General features: G+C 36.5%; 1 protein-coding gene across 13 annotated transcripts in view; it reads right to left on the minus strand.

Moving 5' to 3' along the window:
- PTPRK (protein tyrosine phosphatase receptor type K) overlaps window positions 1-19,236 on the minus strand; it is a 382,581-nt gene that overhangs the window by 33,234 nt on the left and 330,111 nt on the right. For 5 of the 13 annotated variants that reach the window (XM_064413115.1, XM_064413118.1, XM_064413116.1 and 2 more), the window contains exons 14-15: window positions 2,971-3,109; window positions 1,842-1,883 (exon numbers count right to left, since the gene is read on the minus strand). In XM_064413115.1, the coding sequence (XP_064269185.1) occupies window positions 1,842-1,883; window positions 2,971-3,109 (181 nt within the window). The remainder of the gene's footprint in view (window positions 1-1,841; window positions 1,884-2,970; window positions 3,110-19,236) is intronic. The other 8 variants (XM_064413125.1, XM_064413123.1, XM_064413121.1 and 5 more) reach the window with 3 other exon arrangements.

Consider the following 19,236-nt stretch of genomic DNA (forward strand, 5'->3'; position numbering starts at 1 on the left):
ATTGTGTAATTTCAACATGCAGTTCAGCATAATATAATGATTACTGCCTAGATGTCATGACAAATGAACAGCTGTGTACAAATCTTGTGCAGCAGATATGCTTTTTACTTTTCAGTCACAAAAATAAGATTCCATCAATAAATACAATTAATCAGAAAACAAATTCTTGTCATTCACTTTAACATATTTATCAGTACACAGTTGTATACATATATGTTTGTATGAGTACTATGTGTAGCCATATGAGTACACACATTTTAAAGAGAGCTGCACATTTCCAGCAGATATGTGTGTACTAGCATATCCACCACACATTTCCTGAATGCAAACATATGCTTTCTATTTGAAAATCTTACAATTGGAAATGCTGATGTAGTCATGCTAAGCATTAAAAACATGGAAGGTAAACAAATGGAAGGAAATGAAGGACATTTGGAAATAGTCCAACAATGATTTCGAAAATAAAAATGGCATTGCTTGTTAAAGATGCAGTATCCCTTTTCTTAGCTGGTTTGATTACTCCAGTAGAAGTCTTTAAAAGCTGTTAAGAGCTTCATTCAGGAAAACTTCAAACCAATTTGTACAAAATGATCAGGCAAAGCCTAAAACATCTCAAGCTCATAAACAAAACTGCTTAGTACTCCATTTTTCAATAAAATGTAATGCTGCGTTTAATCAGTGATTTGAGATACTGGTGGCTGTGCGTACGACTTAATAAACCAATAAAAATGCAGAAACCATTGTTTTATTGACTTTTCCATCTAATAAGCTGTGGTCAATTCGGGTACCAAAAGGGATACTACATAATGGATCACTAAATAGGTACACTACAGAGGATGATTCAGACGGATTGGTTTTCAGTCTCGCCACAACTAAGTGAAGTGTGTTTTTGTATGTGTGAATGTGTCAGAGTTTCTACAGCTGTTTCTGCCTTCATTATATGAATTGCCCTGATTCACTAGATGGACTGATTTAACTCAGGAACACAGTTTTTCTATGTTTTTTGTAAGAGACCTTGACTAAAGCTGGTATAAAAAAAGTGCCCATTTTCACTAAAGGCAGGAGGGGAGAAGAATGGCACACCTACAACATATGCAATAGACAACCAATTAAACTATCGTGAAGGAAAATTGCCAAACATTAAAGATTCATTAAGCAGGTTAATTTCTCACTTATTTAGAATACAAAATACTACAGGAGTTTAGAAATATTATGTGCTATAGAATGATGATAATTTCTAAAAGGATAGTGCCTTCATAGGTTCTGAGGAGGGAAAGGGGGAAAAAGGGAAACTTAAAAATATCACTTCACAGATATAATTAACTCACTTTGGTCAAAAAATTCAATAGCGAAAATTTGAGCCTAAAAGGACTAAGAATGAAAGAGGCAAAAACTATAGGAAAAATGTACACATGGACTTGTTTGTTTGTTCGTCATTTGCAAAACTAGTCAATCACATCTGGAAGTGACTGACACTCTGTAGTGTTAGACAGTCTCTCTCTCACACACAAACACACGTGCACGCACAAAGAATTTTCTATTAAACATAAGGGAACCACTGTAACACACACTAGGGTGATACTTCCCAGCACGTACCATGCTACGAAGCTACAATATAGAGATTTCCTCCTAAAAGCTGAAAAACAACTTCACTTTTGTTTTTCAAAAGTCGTGTCAGTAAAGAAAACTGGCTGACTGTATGTCTTTTTTGTACATGATGAGTTGGACCTTTTGCATATGTGTAAATTCTCAGCCACAGAGGTAAACAACAGAGAAAAGTAAAAGCACTTTTGGGAAAAATCACATATGTAGCTAACTAACACAGAACACTATAAGCATACCTAATGTTTCTAATGCAGACGTTCCTTCTCCAAGTTATATATCTCCAGGGGTAATTGTGAAAAGGCAATAAATTAAAAAAATCTAATGCAAACCAGCAATGATAACATATAGAATTATCTTAATCAATAAAAATAATAGCAAGCTGCATTTCAGAGGAATATATGCAACAATCTCAAAAATACTTTTTATTATAACTTCTGCAGAAGGCAAGAGAACCAACACACACACCATGGGAAGGCAAAGGGCTCGTTCTATCCAAGAGAAATCAGCTTGTGCCACGTGAAGGGGAACCACCAGGGAGGGAGTGCACAGAATTAGTTTCTATACTATAACTATGGAATTATAGGGACATACTATGGACTTCTATGCCAGGTTAAAAGAGTTGCAACTATTGGGAAGGCTAGGCTTTGAAACACTAACCAAGCAACAGGGTAGCACAAGTTGCTACAGGTAGGAGCATTGGGATGCAGGGATAGCATTGAACAATGCCAGAAGATGGCGATATTGCTTACTGTCTAAGAAAGCACTGAAAAAAATTTAAATTCACTCAAATTAATACACTTTTAAACAATTTCATGCACTAAGGACTCACTAGATAATTTTACAATGATGCACTATGACTTTTAAGAAAAAAACTCCAGGTTTACAAGAGCATAAATGGAGGTATAAAATTACATTATTTTGCAAGTTGGGTAACATACAAATACAAATAACTCATTAGAGCCACATAAAGAAAATAATATTCATTAAGTGGTTAAAACATGAAAAGTGCAATAAGTTATTATTTTTTCTTAGCTTTAGAAAATAAAAAGGCACCATGAATTTAAATTCCACCCACTATAACAATCTGTACATTCTTCCATCTCCAACTTAAAATCCTTAGAAATAAATATGAGAAAATGTATAGTTATCAGAATCTTAAGTATAAAGAAATTGTATCTTTAAAGACATCCAAAGAATCACAGCAAAACCAAAAGAAAACACAAGGAACTAATCCAAAAATTGACCAAAAGGACATACCAGTCCCAAAACTTTTTTTTTCCTAAAGACCTGTAAAAAACATCGTCTTTAAATTGTTTGATAGGGAGGGGAATAAAAAAGATTAATCAGCATAGATAATTTTCTTACCTTTTTTTCACGATCAATATGACAACAAGGAGAAGTAGGATGAATACCAGAATTCCAGCACTTATTCCTGCTATTTTCACCACTCGATCTGTTTGTTTAGCAGGATCCGGAATCACCTCAGGTTCTTCTGTTGCTGCTGCTAAATTAATCCAAAAAAGACATTATTTAAAGGTGTAAGCACTAGAGACAAGGAAATAATTTTTGGTGATAATTTTCAAATATGTGTGTGTCTTAATAAAGTAGTCAAAATATAGATACAGGCATCATGTATTTAAACACCTACACATACATATGTAGACACACTATAAATTTAACAGAACAACAGAATGAGCATAGTCAGAAGGCACCCACAAGGATCATCGAGTCCAACTCTTTGCCCTGCACAGAACCATTCCCAAAAGCCACAGCATGTGCCTGAGGCTTTTGTACTAACACTCGAGCTCTGGCAGGCTTGGTGCTGTGACCTCTTCTCTGGGGAGCCCATTCCAGGGCCCAGCCATGCTCTGGGAGAAGAACCTCTTACTAATACCCAACCTAACCCTCCCCTGACACAGCTTCAGGCCATTCCCTCAGATCCTGTCACTGCACACGAGACAGAAGAGATTGGTGCCTGCCCCTCTGCTTCCCCTCACAAGGAAGTTGTAACTGTAATGAGGTCTCCCCTCAGCCTCCTCTTCCCCAGGCTGAACAGAGCAAGTGACCTCAGCTGCTCCTCATACAGCTTCCCCTCAAGGCCATCACCATCTTTGTTGCCCTCCTTGCAACAGCAAGTTTATGTGTATGTATACAGCTGAATAAAAAATAAGTGTGTATATGTGTATATATATATATATATGTACACACCTCCGCACAGGCAGAAGTGTTTATGTACCTGGATTTCCAAATAAGTTACTCTATTAAAAAGCAGAAGACAAAGCAGAGACAATCTATCAACTTATCACCATTATTTCATTTAATGTTATTTTTTTCAGATATTAAATATGGAAAATTTAACACAGAATAGTAATAAAAAATTTATGCACAAATAGTAAAACACTTTTTTCCAAGCCCCCATGTGAACCCTAAACTGCAGTACTTCTGTCCTCCACGCAGTTTCAGTCCCCCTTTGTACATGAATTCACCTTACAGCATCTGGTCTGAGATCTGCATTCTACTGGGAATTTTGATTCTCTAAATAAGGTCATCTACAAAGGCAAGCCTGAAGTCAGCAGTAGTTTTATTTCTGTTTACAGACCCCACAAACCACTGTTCTACAGAGAGATGAAGCCAGTTTGTAACACAGCTGAGTGGGCTGAGGCTACAGTAGAGAGAAAAATAGAATATACATGAGAGTGCACAGTCTGCACCTCTTTGCATAACAGCCTGGTGTAAAAAGGATGAGGAACAGGAGCTTTTCCAGCCTGGTAAAAATATAAAAAATATAAATACATTTCAGCAAGGGGTAAAATCGCTGGAGATGTTACTTCTAGAATAGAAAATGGCTTTCCAGTTCTCTAGTTCCTGCTTTCTAAGGCTGTGGCCTTTCCTCTGCTCACTGACGTGAATGGGTACGTGTGCTTGCTCTCCCTCTGGCCCTTCTTCTCTCACACTCCACCCAGCATGCAGCAGATGCCACTTAACCTCTCCCCTCACAGCATCTACATGTGGAACAAGTTACAAGCTGTTGGTATTATCATACTTATGTCATTACACAGAAAATGTCCCTTAGTCTGAAACTAGGACGCCTCTCAACAGATCACAAAAAGCAGCAGAACAAAAACCAAGGTGAAGTCATATGAGAGAAAGATTACTGCTCTCCTGAAAATCTACTCCATTCAGAAAGCCAGTGTAGCCATTATCAGGGAGAATTGGTATCTAATGCTTTCTGGGTTTAACCATGTTACACAGATCATTTCTATTTGTATTCCATGTGCAGGAACCCACAGTACCTTTTGAGTGGAAGATAATGCTGTTGTTTAAAATTACTCTTAGTTATTTTTGTAACCTTCATCCCTGCAGTATCTGAACCATATACTAACAACTTACCCTCAGAAAAACCTTCTGAGTTAGGAACGTGCTCTCTTCCAGACACCCACACGAGAACTAGACAGACAGTGAGAGGTCTGGCAGTGCTTTAATCGTAAAACTTAATGATCATCATAAGAATTCATCATTATAATCATCTCTTTCACCTACAGCTTGAACTCTATCTGCTGAGAAATACTAAATGTTTCCTTCTCTATGTAAATACATGCCTGCATGCACACTTGCATACATAACCTGTGAGGAATGAATACTATATATTTTCTTTGTATTATATGTGTTCTTGAGGTGTAAAGGGATAAAAGTAGGGATCAGACAGGAGATGTGTGCATGTACAACACACCTTAGCTAGAATTAATGTTGGATGCACACATGAGGTTGTCTAACAGAGGAAATGAAGGGCATGACTTTTGAGGCAGAACTGGAAGATAAAGGTATTCAACATTCTCAATGCTTAAAATGAATCAACTCCCAGTCCAGTATTAGCTGGGCTGGATGTGACAAATGTGAATGAACATTTGATAAGCAGTAGAGACAAAAGGCTAATCAGTAGAGTCAAAGGACAAAATCTAAGATAAATATAAATGGCTTTATATGCCAATGGGAAAAAAAAGTCATGTTTGTTGCATGAAGTACTGAGAAACAGCAAGGAAGTGGGAAGGGTAAAGAGGGAGTGTGCAGGAATGGGACATTTGCTGTGTCTGGAATTGTACAATGTGAGTGCAGCTGGCCAGCTCTGACCTAGCAAAGGCAAGAACTACTCAATCTGCAAAATAACTAAGGCTGAAGCGAGAGATTTATTTGTGTGGATGGAGATTTAAGGTCAAGTCTCTGAGAGATTCCAAAATATGAATGATAGAGACTGACCTGAAGATGCACTTCAAAACTTGAAGGCTCAAAAATACATCCAACAGTACAGGCTTTGAGCCTAGATCAGGATAGTGGTATTTTCAAAGGAGTATTAGTGATGAGAGATTGAAGGGGAAAGAATGACAGACCTGTTTCACACTTCCCTGGAGAAAGACAGGACCCTTACAACTTGATAGAGTAAGCTGCAATGTATGTGCTTCTCAGAGTCTTGTTTAAAACTATTGCATGGCCATACACACAGCTGTTTCATTCAGAAAAGTTACTTTAGGAAAACAACTATCCAAGTGTCAGAAAATCTGAAGGGAAAGTTGCCGAGGGTGTTTACATATTTGGCTAACTTAGGAACAGGTATTTTATTATATACACTCTAGGAAATAGTTAGTTTGGGTCATCAGTAACTTCAAAATCAAGCTCTCTGTTTTTTGAGCAACAGTGGCAAGCCAGGAGGATACCTACTGCTTGACCATTTGTTCTTGTTTCCTTACATTAAGCATTTTGAAGCATGGGACAGTAACTCATTCCATGAACTTTAAGGCTACTTATGAGATAAAGCTGGTGCCCACTAGAAATGCACCAAAGAGTCCTAAATTATTTGAGGAAAATGTCATTGAATAGTCACACACTAACCAAGAGTATAATCTATGGATGTGCCTGCTGTACCCAAAATGCTAAAATCTGCTAAAACGATACTTGTCTTGCCAATATCAACAGAAAAATTGCTTGAAACAAATGAAGCCAGGACTATTACATGTATATTTCCAGCAACAGAAAATATATGCATTCTTTAGGGGACTATATGAAAGTAATCATAGATATAAATCACACTGTAATCTATGTGTATTGAATGCAATCATTATTTTGAGGAAACCATTGAATGTAGCGTAGAATAATTTAATGAAACTTATGATTTTGAAAGCATTTCCTATTACTTGTGTTTTAACTTTGATAGCCCAAAGTGTGTTTTAATAACCATGTGTGATCTTACCCATATTAAATCAGAGAGAAAAATAGAGAAATCTTGTGTCTGCATGTTAAACTTACACATGTAAGTGAATATCTCCTGACTGCTGATTGCACAAGGACTATAGCAGCAAGTGAACTTCTGCTTACTCTGAGATCTCGCTTTCTGTACCCTCTACAAGACAACCAGGATTTAGCTCTCTGAAGTGGCCCTTCTGCAGACTGAGCTGCTGATTTTGCCAAACAAAACAACTCAAATAACCAAGGACTCACAAGGAACAAATCTTGCCTAACCAACTGAGTGACTACTTCTATAATAAGAGTGACTACATAAACAGGCAAGGGAAGAGTTACAGATGTCATCTATCAGGACTTTTGTAAGCCTTTGACATGGTCCATGACAACATCCTAACACAAAATCTCTAAATTGGAGATAATTGAAAGAGAGAGAGATTGGAGATCTCTAAATTGATAACTGAAATTAACTACTGTATATTTCTAAAAAGGGCAAAAATTATCTAAAATTATTTCATTTACAAAACCACTTGCTTTGCTAATTTTAATGCTCATTTTTAGTAATGTAGTCCTGCAATGCTCTCTTATATCTTGAACATCAGACTCTATAAAAAGGTAATTTATTGATCTGAGAAAGAATCTTACAAGGTAACAGAATCATGATCATACAAAAATGGACTCTCTATTGACTACTAATTCCTTTGACCAGCCTTACTTTAATAGATCATGAATTAAGTGTTAATTTTTATTGTGTCTTTGCCTTGCATATCAATATATGCATTTTTGCATTTTGATCCTGTGAATCGAGAAGAGATAACCCAACAGTTTTCTATCCACGCAAACTCATCTTCCATAAAATTTTCAATAAGTGTCTGGCCTGAAACAGAGCGCTAACTACATTTTCCGCCTGTACAAAAATAGCTGCCTACATTGAAGATTTATAAGCTAGATTGGGAGGTGAACACTGGATTTTAGCAATTTATCTACTTTCCTTTTTTCTGAACTAATGAACAGCAACAAAAATCATATCCCACAGTCCCACTCACAAAGTTCATAAAATAACTTGATCCAGTGATTCTGACTAAGCACATAGCCAGTAACAGTCACTATATAAGAAGTTGTTCTCCTTGTTTTCATAGATATCAGAGGAGAGTATTCAATCAGTCAACTTCCATGATTAATAGCACAAAGTTCAACTGTGAACAGCACTAAATCAGACTAGTATAGCTAACTCTCTCAGGGACAGTAAAATTCTAAACAGGTGAGGTAGAGTCCATCTTCTCACAATCTCCTGATGTACTTAATTACTCTAAATTTTTTAAACACATTTTTAATCAAACATACAAACAAATCCAATATCCATGCCTTAAATTGAGCATATGCATATTACTTACACTTAATTTTTGAAGTATACTGTGGCATAAGGAATCCAGTCACAGTACGTATTTTATTCCTGTCTTTTCCTTCCTTCTGTGGTTCAAAATTTACACAGAGCCTTGCAAAATTGTCAGGGAATTTATGACACTCAGCACAAAATCTATTCGCCTATACCTTCCCAAGAAGATGGTGTAGGAATCTAGATAATGATATTCTACTTGCTCATCCAAACACAATTATTCAAGCAGAAAATTCTGGTAGGATTTTGCAGGGTTGTTTGCATGGTACCACAAAGAGAACAGCCAGCCTTCCAAATGACAGCTTTTAAATCAGAATTTTTGAACAACATTTTTATACTTAACCTTCTCACCATACAATTTGACTCTCTTAACATTCACAGCATTTTATTCTGGGTTTCTTTTGTGTGAGTGAGGGAAGAAACTCAATTTTATGCATGATTAAAGCTGCTATTTTATTACACTGCATTTTCTTTGAATGTTAATTTCTGTTTATGGCAGATCTTTGAATTCTCACAAACTGGTGTTATTGCTGCATAGCTTGATATTCAAAATAGCTCTGCTCAAGATAATCTGCTCTGCACTTTCGTTATGTGACATTCAAAAACTTTTAATTAAATCCAGGAATGACATCTGAATGAGTTCAACAAGGTAACATCATGATAACATCAAATGAAACTGAAGGTATCTCTGGAGATGTCAGTCTACCACCTGAGAAAAGGGCTTGTTGAAAACCAGGTGAGATTTTCTGACATTTTTTTTTAGATTGGTCTGCCCTGTGTTTTAATCATCTGCCCAGAAAGACTGTTCTGCCTGCATCAGTCTTGTTTTTTTACTGCTTTGCTACAGTGATAATCATCATGCAATTAAAGAAATATTTATGTCTGAAATTTAATTAATAAATTCAAGTTCAGTGAGAGAAGATCCATAACCACTTTTAGCTGTATTAAGTTTTAAAAAAAGCCTGAGCTGATTCTATTTGCTGAAAACATTTTAATGTATATTTGCAGGGATCTGGGGACAGGATGTGCAACTTGTTCAAGCAGAGTATGTACATGGTTCATGAGGTCTTACAGATATCCTCACATGGGTCACTTTGGTACAGCACTACTGATGTTTCTTTCTCAAGTCGAAAGCTGAAGATACATTTAGTGGGAAAGGAATCTCCACAATTCTCCCTTCCTTAAAGCTCCTAAAGAATTTCTTTCTTGGACTACAGCTTCTGAGAGGTAAAGGCATGCCAGAAATCTACTGGGGTTTGGATCCACCTAAGCTGTTGCTTCCAGGATTCTAAATTACAGATTTTTTAGGGTGGCATTATTAGAAAGAAAAATTGTACATGACTGTGAACAGAATTTGAGATTCCCTGAGCTGTGCTCTGAAGTGCCAGATTCATCCCTGTCACCATAGTAACCAGGTTCATGACTGTCCCAAGGAAGAGAGTTTTAACAGGCTCTTCCAGTGAAAAGGGGGATCCCAGGCACCACCAGCCTCTTTTCTGAACTTGTCCTGAAAGGAGACAGTAGTGAGGTGATGCTTAGATAAAATCTGCTGTCTTACATTTGTGTTGCAACACACTGTGCCAAATATATCCTCATGAGTGTCCCTTGCTGGGGAAAAGGGAGAGGTGTCACCACCTCCAGATGCTGGCAGCTGAGCCTAACAGAAGGAGCCTTCAAGGCCCTGAAACTTTGTGGTACTATGAGTTGAGCCTTCAAATGGACAAAATGATATATGACGATGTTCTCCACATAAAAGTTCATTGCTGCAGAAATTGATAGACACTGTTTATGGGCCCCTTCTGATAGTTAAAGTGAAAAAAAAATCCAAAAAACCAAAACACCAGCTTCAGGCTAATCTCTCTTTAGTCAGATTTGGGATGGTGTAAGGAACTGTAGAAGCTGGGCACGGAGAGACTCACAGTTGGCTATGCATACAAATATGGTATTAAGTAAACAGGTTACACATCCTGCATTCAGATAATTCAGAAAAATAGCCTGAGCTTATGCTAGTGGATACTTTTAAAATTATGAACACGTAGCTTATAAATATTTATATACATTTTAATTAATTAAACAGTCTAGCACAGCATATCTTGTCCTACAATAATGATAATGCTACCTGAAATTCCAGTATAATACGTACATTTATGTATAAAAGACCAGTTCCTGACTGTTGTTGATAAGCCCTCTCAAAAGTTGATAAATGTTGCTTTGATAAGTCATATACAATTAAAAAAAAACCCAAACACATCTCTACAACTCTCCAGGACTTTCAGATCACTTAATTGATGATACTACTTTGGTAGGAAACTGTAAGGAAAACAGAATCATGTGAGCCAAGCCTCTGCTGCTATAATGGTCTGAAATGAAAATTAATGAGGGCTCTGAAATCAGTAATGTCCATGAATTTATGACCAATTAGCAAAGAGTTTACCTTAATAGATACAGAAGCATCAAGTGAAAAAAGTGCTGAATCTCTTTGCCTCAGTAGCTGAGAAACCTTGGACATGAACAAATGAGGAGAGCCAGAGCAGGAACAATGCTGAGGAGACAATGTTCCTGCAACACTCTACCCTGCTGTCCATGGGTCACATTGAAAAAGAAAATTAGTGCCATCAATGTGTTTCTATTACATTTGCCACTAAGACATACTTCTGGAGCCATGTACTTTGCAGGCACTTACTATCTTTAAAACTGTGGCAAGGATAGGATTTGGTTATGGGGAATTATGATGTTCAGTGAATGTCATAATCCACAGGTTTTACAGCTTTTGAATTGCAGGCTGCTATCCTCTGCCAGAAAACAGCTGTTTGTGCAGAGATAAACCAAGTTAGCTCTAAGGGAGCTGGCTCAGTGATGCAACTCTGCCCTCAGGACATAAAAAGCTCTGGGCCAATACAGATGGCAACACTGACAAGGCATTTTACATGAAGGTGTAAACTGAAGTTACACTGTCAGCTTCTAGTTCAGCTGGGACAGGACACAAGATAAACATGTAGGCTAAGACTTCTGAAATGGCACCTCTCATAGCAAAGAGCAAACATGGTCAGAGGAACATGGCCTGCCCCCATCTCACAACATCATTGCCCAAGAGAGTGGAGACTCCACCTGATCACAGCCCATGAAGAAGTGCAGGTGGCTGAGTTGCTTTTGGAACTTTCAACTCTAAAACATTCAGAACAACTTATGTTGTTGAGTTTTACCTGTGGATAAATTTGAGTCTATTCATTAGTCTACTTGACACCTGAAAATCCATGACACGACTATTTTCTCCCCTCCCATTCTGGACTGCCTTAACTTCAAAACAAATAACAAATATTTGAAAGGAATCAGGATACCATATTTCAGGGGTTTGGTACTGTGTTTTTTCAATCTTTGAAGTCCTCTTTCAGGTCATTGTTTCAAAATTGTGAACAACGGTGCAAAGGCTGGAGATTTACCTGACAAAATCCTAATCTGTATGTGAACCCTAATAAGGTTTTAGAATCCTATAGATCTTCTAAAATATAAACTATTGGACATATGAAATGCTTATTATAAAGCATCAGATTTCATAGTGTAACAGCTGCATGTTTGAAATATTGAAAAAATTCTAAGAAATACCTAATGGTATTTTTTTTAAAATTGGTTAATTGTCTGTGTCTTGCCAAAAAAAATTCAAAATAAGGCTTTCTTGAGCAGCTTGATGTGTTTCTCTAAGTAGCCAATATGGAAGTAGAGATCTAAAAATTCAAACAAAATTTTTTCATGGCATGTGTACTAACAGACCTTGAAAAGGGTATGTAAAAAAAAAGTATGTAGAAATACATAACACATATAATAATGTAAAGTATTGGATGGAAACAATGGAATATAAATCACTATTGCTCTCTGATTTTTTTGGAAAGGGGTATTGGCTAAGAATGATCCTCTGATCTACCTCATCAACAAGCCATTTAAAATCTCCTTGTTGGATGGACTGCTACCATTTCTTAAGGTCACGGTGATTATTTCCCTAATAAGAATATTGGACCTGTTGTTGGACATGTTGCAGCATTTTTTCCTGGGAACATATAAAAGCAGTCAGCCTCTTGCTAATGAGATCATTTGCTATGTTAGTGTTTGGCTACATTACAAATCAATCAACTTTCAAGCTTTACTCTAAACAAACTGCCTTCAAAAACATGTGTTTTTAAAGATAAAATTTCTCTTGATGTTATAAAATTTCAACTGTGCAAGACACTGCACTGAAAAGTTACCTGGTGTTGACAATGAGTCCTATATGGCTTGTTAGCTCAGAATTAATTCTTAAAAGAGCAACATTTAAAAAGCAACATTTGGTAACAGATATACAAAATGCCTTATCATTCCACCAGATAGCATTTAAGAAGTTTAGCAGAGAAAATACAATATCATGATCATTATTACTTAGATGACATGGTTTATGTGGAAAAATATTACTCTCAAATGCCTGAAGTTACATTTTGCTATATTTATTGGAAAAAACATTCTATGAATAATTTCTGCTAATTTAAGCAACTATAAAATTGCAAGTGAGAATTTACTGGTAGTGTAGGAGTTGCAGAGTTAATGCAGAGCTGTGTAATTACACTGAAGGAAGTAAGGACAGCTTAACTCTTCTCCACCAGAAAAGTGCAAACTCTCACCCCGAATGATAGCTCAAAATACAGAAAATGAGATGAAAAATTTTCCTATATCAAATGCAGTGCTAATAACATTGTAGATGGAATCAAAAGACAGAGGCAATGAAGAACAGAAATAGTCCTTCCTTTATTCTTTACAAAAAAACAAACCCATACAAATTAAAGCTTCTATAGTACAAAATCTAGCCTTTGGTAGCAGCCATCAGTTGTTCTTTGCCATTCCAAATGATGAAAGGTGAGAAAATAAACTGAAACCCTCCAAGAAAACAAGTGGTTAATTCTTCCTTTGGACATATGTCTTAGTTTTTCCAAACATGTATAGATTAAATTTTATACATAGCATATATATATATATATATACACACATATATATACACACATGTATAGTTTATACACAGTCTTTAATAGCACCCATCTGTTCTTAGTATCCCAGATTATTACTGTCATGACTGCCAGGCTTCAGTATTTATTTTCTGTAAAATTTGGTACTTTTTCAAATGAGTGAAAGAGCACATATAGATATATATATATACACACATATATATACATACATATATATATATGTATGTTTTCTTCTGAAAGAAGAAAAGATGGTTTCTTTCACAAGACTTATATTCTTCCATTTAGAGAAATTTTGCACAGCTTATTCAGTTCTGTAATACCTTAATGACATGGTGCAGTGTTTATAGGAGCCCACTGGGCTGGGTGGGAAACAACTGCACTGGTAGTGCAACAGCCATGGTAGAAAAACTTTTCTTCCCTTTTAAAACCTTCCCATCTGAAGAGCATCCACTCACAGAAAGTTACACGGGTCAAAACTCTTGAGGTTCTCTGGAACTTTTAGCACTAATAGGTGTCTTAAGCAGCTGGATGGCTGGGAGCATGAGGGAAAGGCAGATATCCTCTTCCAAACCAGTGGGAGCATATCACCCAGCTGCACATCACAGCAGGCTGCAAGTACTATCCCAGCCATTACCCTAATTATGCAGTTGCTCCCAAATCTGCTTATCCAAATACATCTGAAAGGTTTTATGTCAGCACTTTAAGCTCAGCCACCTGGTTTTGGACTGAAACATCCAAAGCTGTGGTGCTTATCTGTGCTAGTCTACCAGCTGTGATGTGAGGGCAACAGCCTTCAGCTGGCTAAAAGCTTTGTCATCTTCTGCTACACCAACATTTCCAACCCAAATATGTTACCTAAGCCTTAACCCCTGTGCAAGAAGTCAAGAGCCTGTCCACAGGCTTGTTTACCACATTTGACATCTAGAAATGCAACCATAATGACTCTGCAACAACATGCAGCTAATGCAATGACAACTGTGTGAAAAACACATCAATAATCACAGCTCTGGCTTGACTGCCATTGATTATTGAGTTCAGATCAGGACTTGTCATGATATTAAAAGCCTTTCATACTGTGTCATTGCCTCTCTGTCTATATATTCCTACATTATCAAAATGTCAAAGAAACTTTCGAGCATGAAGAAGAGGTGGCAGTCCTGCAGACTACAGGACAAAACATACATGCAAGAAAAAAGACTTAAAGTGTATTGCCACTTGCTGAACCTTTGGGTCTACTTTTTCACATTTTTTCCCTTAATACTGAAATTTTGTTGCCTTCAAATCTTAAACTCCAATTTACCTCCCTCATCTGAAAAAAATAAAGAGATTTTTTATTATTTATATTACTTTAGGAAATATTCACAGAAGACTGTGATGGGGAACCAGGTGTAATAGAGAACTTCCATGACTAAAGATAGATGAACTTTTTATATCTGTTGTTATACTGGTTCATATAAAGGAAAAGCAATTTTTAATTTCACAAAGCACACTCTGGCAGAATACACTGAGGCTTTAGGAAAGGTAGTAATGGGCTGTACTGTATGCAAAACGAAAATATATCAGTTTGAAAATGACTTTGGTACCCCCTCAGCTGCTAATGTTTTACATGGGTATAGAGTGTTTGGTTGTTTTTATCCAGAGGTGAAATTACCTGCTCTGTATTGTATATGCCTTCGGCTGCTGCTTTCTCAGCTAGTTTCTCCAGGAAAATACAATTGTATCAAAGGAAAAAATCCCAATCATATATTTAACAAAAGCTTCAAATTCACATACAAGTCAAAATAAACGAAGCCAACTATAACATGCAAATATTGTATTATGATTTATGTAATGGATTATCAGCAAAGAAGATTACTATTCTGGTATTTATGCTTTAAATCTGGTTTTAGGGTTTTCAGTCAGTTGTGATCTGATTAAAATGTGACTGATTTGGAGGAGAAAATCACCTTAAACTGATGGAGTGCCAAGAACTCTTGCAGATGAGGTGGCAGAAATATCTATACTGAGGCCCTGAGCTATGTCTAACAATGACCAAAACCAAATTTGCATCTTAAAATGAGAACAAAGATTGTATTAAACAATGGATACTAAAACAATGTGCTCTAGTGTTGAGGACACAAGCTAAGACACATCTGTATATACCTCATTTACATTGTTCCTTCGACAAATGTGAATAGCATTTTGAAACACAAAGGCCACTCCACACTGTGAGTTCCCATTTATAAGCAGGTATTCCTGGCCATTCATGGCAAAAATGGCCTTTCTTTTTTTCAAGGAAGGGAAAAATGGCTTTATTTATTGACTAAACTTGATATGACTTAAATGAATGGTTCACTTCATCTTCTTCTTGCTTAAAACCCAAGTAATGTTATCTATCAGCTTTCTTAGAGACAGATGGACAAAACTGTCAAACTTGGGTTGATGGATTCACCCTCATATATTCAGACAGCACCAACACAGGAGATGACTTTCAGATTGCTTAAACAGCTCTCATAAATCAGATGAATTGTCATAATTTAACCACTATGTGAAAATAAACGTACACCTGGGAAATATATTAACCAATAAATGGAATGGCAATATCTGATAAGACCTTCTCTTGCTTGATTCTGGTGTAATAATAAGTCAAGTAAGTACTACATGAAAACATAATGCAATCTGATATGATCATGTCTGTTATATACCAAATACTTAAAAAGTAAAATGAAATTAAATAAAAACAAAACTGTTTGCATATTTCAAGCATTTAAGAAACAGAAAGTGAGGAAAAATAACGTATTTCTGAAGCAAATATTAAATAACTTGGGACTACATTAAACTTCATAAGAAAACTATAAAGGCCTTTTCTATCACTGAAATACTTCAGCAGGACAAAATGCTGAGAAAGAAAATTAAGAAATGTAAATGAAATCACTGATTTGCGATTGTAAAATGTCGGTTTAAATCGGACTGGAATTGTATCCCTAGCTACATGAATCTGAGCGATATATGCCAATGAAAAGAGAAGCAAATCCAAATGTGGATCTCTGTGACTGAAATGGGTAGCTATTTCTTTCCTTCCTTCCGAATCCAGACCTCCTACAGACATTACTTCACACACTCTAGAAAGTCCATTCCTTGTGCTGGTTAGCAATGGGAACTCCAGATGCAGCTACACATGCTGCTACCACAAAAAACTACTATTCATTCCGCATAAATTGTCTGCCTCTGTGTGAGATAGGTGGAACAGGAACGTAAACAGTGCAAGGAATCATGACTGAAAGGCACTATCAAATCTGCTTGGAGTCATTTACACATCAGCCTTCATGTGATATATACCCTGGGTTACTGCTAGTAAGCCTTCACCCTTAGCTGGAGCAAGTACATCCCTTCCTCTTTCTTACTCTGCAGATAGAAACAACCAATCAACATCACTGAAATGAGGCAAATGGCGTTACCTTCTACTTAACAGAAAATATAAACTATGATGCTGTCATTTAACCTTCCCTTACCTTTGCCCCTGCTTCACAATCAAGCAATTACTCTCCCAAAGTACTGCACTGCTTTTACTCTTGATGTTTCTTTAAAGGTTTTTAAGCCTGTACACCTTTTCCTAAGCTTAAATAAATTATCTATAAGAGTGACCTCTACTGACCAAATGAAAGAATCCAAATCAGATTAAGCCTAAAGATAAGCAAAGTAATGACTAAATTTCAGTGCCTGTTTACTTTAAAAAAAATGTACTACCATTGTGAACTAGTGGGAACCGATTTTTAATCTAAGAAATGTTCCAGTTTACTTCAAATATTTTAAATATTCTATACATTCAGTTACTCTCTTGAGACCTGGCAAATCAAACATCTCCATATGCATTTGAGAGCAGGACTTCTACCGAAATCAAGGTGGTTATGCCAGGATGGACATAGGAGTGATTCAATCACTCTTAATGGAAACTACTAAAAGAAAAGCCTTATTTCAAGATTTTGTCTTTTCCTTCATGAAACATGGTGAACAAAGATGCCAATTTAAGGACTTTCAGTTTACATAAAAGCAATACTTACTGAAACATTTCTCATCAATTAGTTAAATGTATTTGTTCTAAGCTTCCAGCAGAATTATGTGCAAAAAAGTCTTATTTTCAGACATTTACAGCAAAATGTATTTGTGCCCACTAACCAAAAAAAAAGCCTAATTAAACATTCATAAACATTGCAGGTATTTATTAAATTAGTTTTTGCATCAGAAGATATTTTTATATAATACCAATTTTCACTGTTTATTGAACACTTGCAAAGTCTCTTTTAAGAAACATGAAATATTTTAGTGAGTAACAATACACTAAATTTCATTCTCACTCAGCTTATTGACTTAACAATGTTCACTTAGTGAATGTGATTTCTAAAAAAGTTTCATCACATTGAACCATCTTACACTAATCTTGACTTTTGGCATGGACAAAAAGCACCATTAATATTCAAGAACTTTTAATTACAAATGCTGATTGGAAACCCAGTGACAGCAACAGCCGAATTCAAACACTTTTTTTTTTGAAAAAGGCAAATAATCCTTATCCCATAACTCTAGAAGAAATAGCTCTCTAAGGCTGTCATGTACTTCCCCATTAGACCCAAATATCCTTCTCCCATAGCACTTCCACTATACCTGTGCTGCTGCAGGTGGGTAACAATTCTAAGGAACTCCTGCTTGGAGTTTTGCAGAGACCTTTCTCACGTGCTTGGCCCATCAAATACTCTAGTAACAGAACATGTCATCTTGGATTTCATTCCTGTCTTCAACACTGGATCAGGGAAGATTACAGCTGAGTTTAGGCTGAGTTTGGTTCAGAGCTGGGTTATCCCTCCCTCTTCAAACAGGGCTCCAACCACAATGAAATGAATTATTCTCAAAATGGTTTGATAATAATTTCTAAGGTTAAAAGAAGTCTTTTCACCTCACCTGACACATTAAAAATTTCAAGAGGGATGTAGGCAAAACAGTAAGAGAGTAGTAAAGACAGACTTTTCAGGGAGGCTGAACTCAAGGAATTTAGGGGAAATGCAAGTGTGAAGTAGCACACTCTGGGAATAACAATTTTTCTCCTTTTCTCATAAAGGTCCTGTTCTTCAATTCCAGTTAGTTTCAGGTATCTGACAGGGAAAAATAAGCAGTTCATTCCCCTGTGCCCATTGGTATATTTTTCCCTAATTTAGAGCTAATGAAGAATTTCATTAATATGAGACTTCAGAACACCAAATTTGAATCATCACTGTAATCCTTCAAAAGGCAAGAAATTTTACAGAAAATTCCTCCATTCTCAGTGGAAATATAATATGCTGAAAAGCATGACTGTAAAGTCTAAGCATTGCTAAGGAATCTGTTTGGCTCAGGATGGAGTGAGGATAAGTCTCACTGACATAAACCTTCCTCACTAGAGTTGTAAGGGTGTTACGCTTTCAATTTATGACTAAAACAGCATTGATAACATTGTTTTAGCTAGTGTGGAGTAGTGCTCGCACAGCATCGAGGCTTCCTCATTTCTCACACTGCTCTAAGGCGTATCCCATGTCATGTGATGTCATGCTCAAATAAAAAAACACAAATTCCATTTTTCCAAAGCTTGGAGATGGTCTGGGTAGGGGACTGAGTGTGGGAGGTAGTGAGTGACTGCCTTTGTATCCTTTTTTAAAATAAAAAAAATAATCCTTTCTTCACTTACTAAACCATTCTTAGCTCACAGGTCTTCTTACTTTCCCTCTTCTGATTCTCTTTCCCATCCTGCTGGTGAGCAGAGAAGCTGAGTGGGTCTTAAATGCTGGTTGGGGTCAATTTTTTATCCTCCAGAAAGTACACAGAAAGGAAAAAAGAAAGAGCAACAATGAAAATTGCTCAAACCAAATTGTTTCAATTGGTGAAACCCAAAACCTACATATACTGTTGTCCATTTATATTCAGGTTGGTTGTCTAAAAAAAAAAAAAATAAGCCATTCCTTCTTCTTGTTGTTAATTCTTATTCAATTAACAAGACATATTTATAATACT

Source organism: Passer domesticus, chromosome 3, assembly GCF_036417665.1.
Source record: "Passer domesticus isolate bPasDom1 chromosome 3, bPasDom1.hap1, whole genome shotgun sequence".
Classification (NCBI taxonomy): domain Eukaryota; kingdom Metazoa; phylum Chordata; class Aves; order Passeriformes; family Passeridae; genus Passer; species Passer domesticus.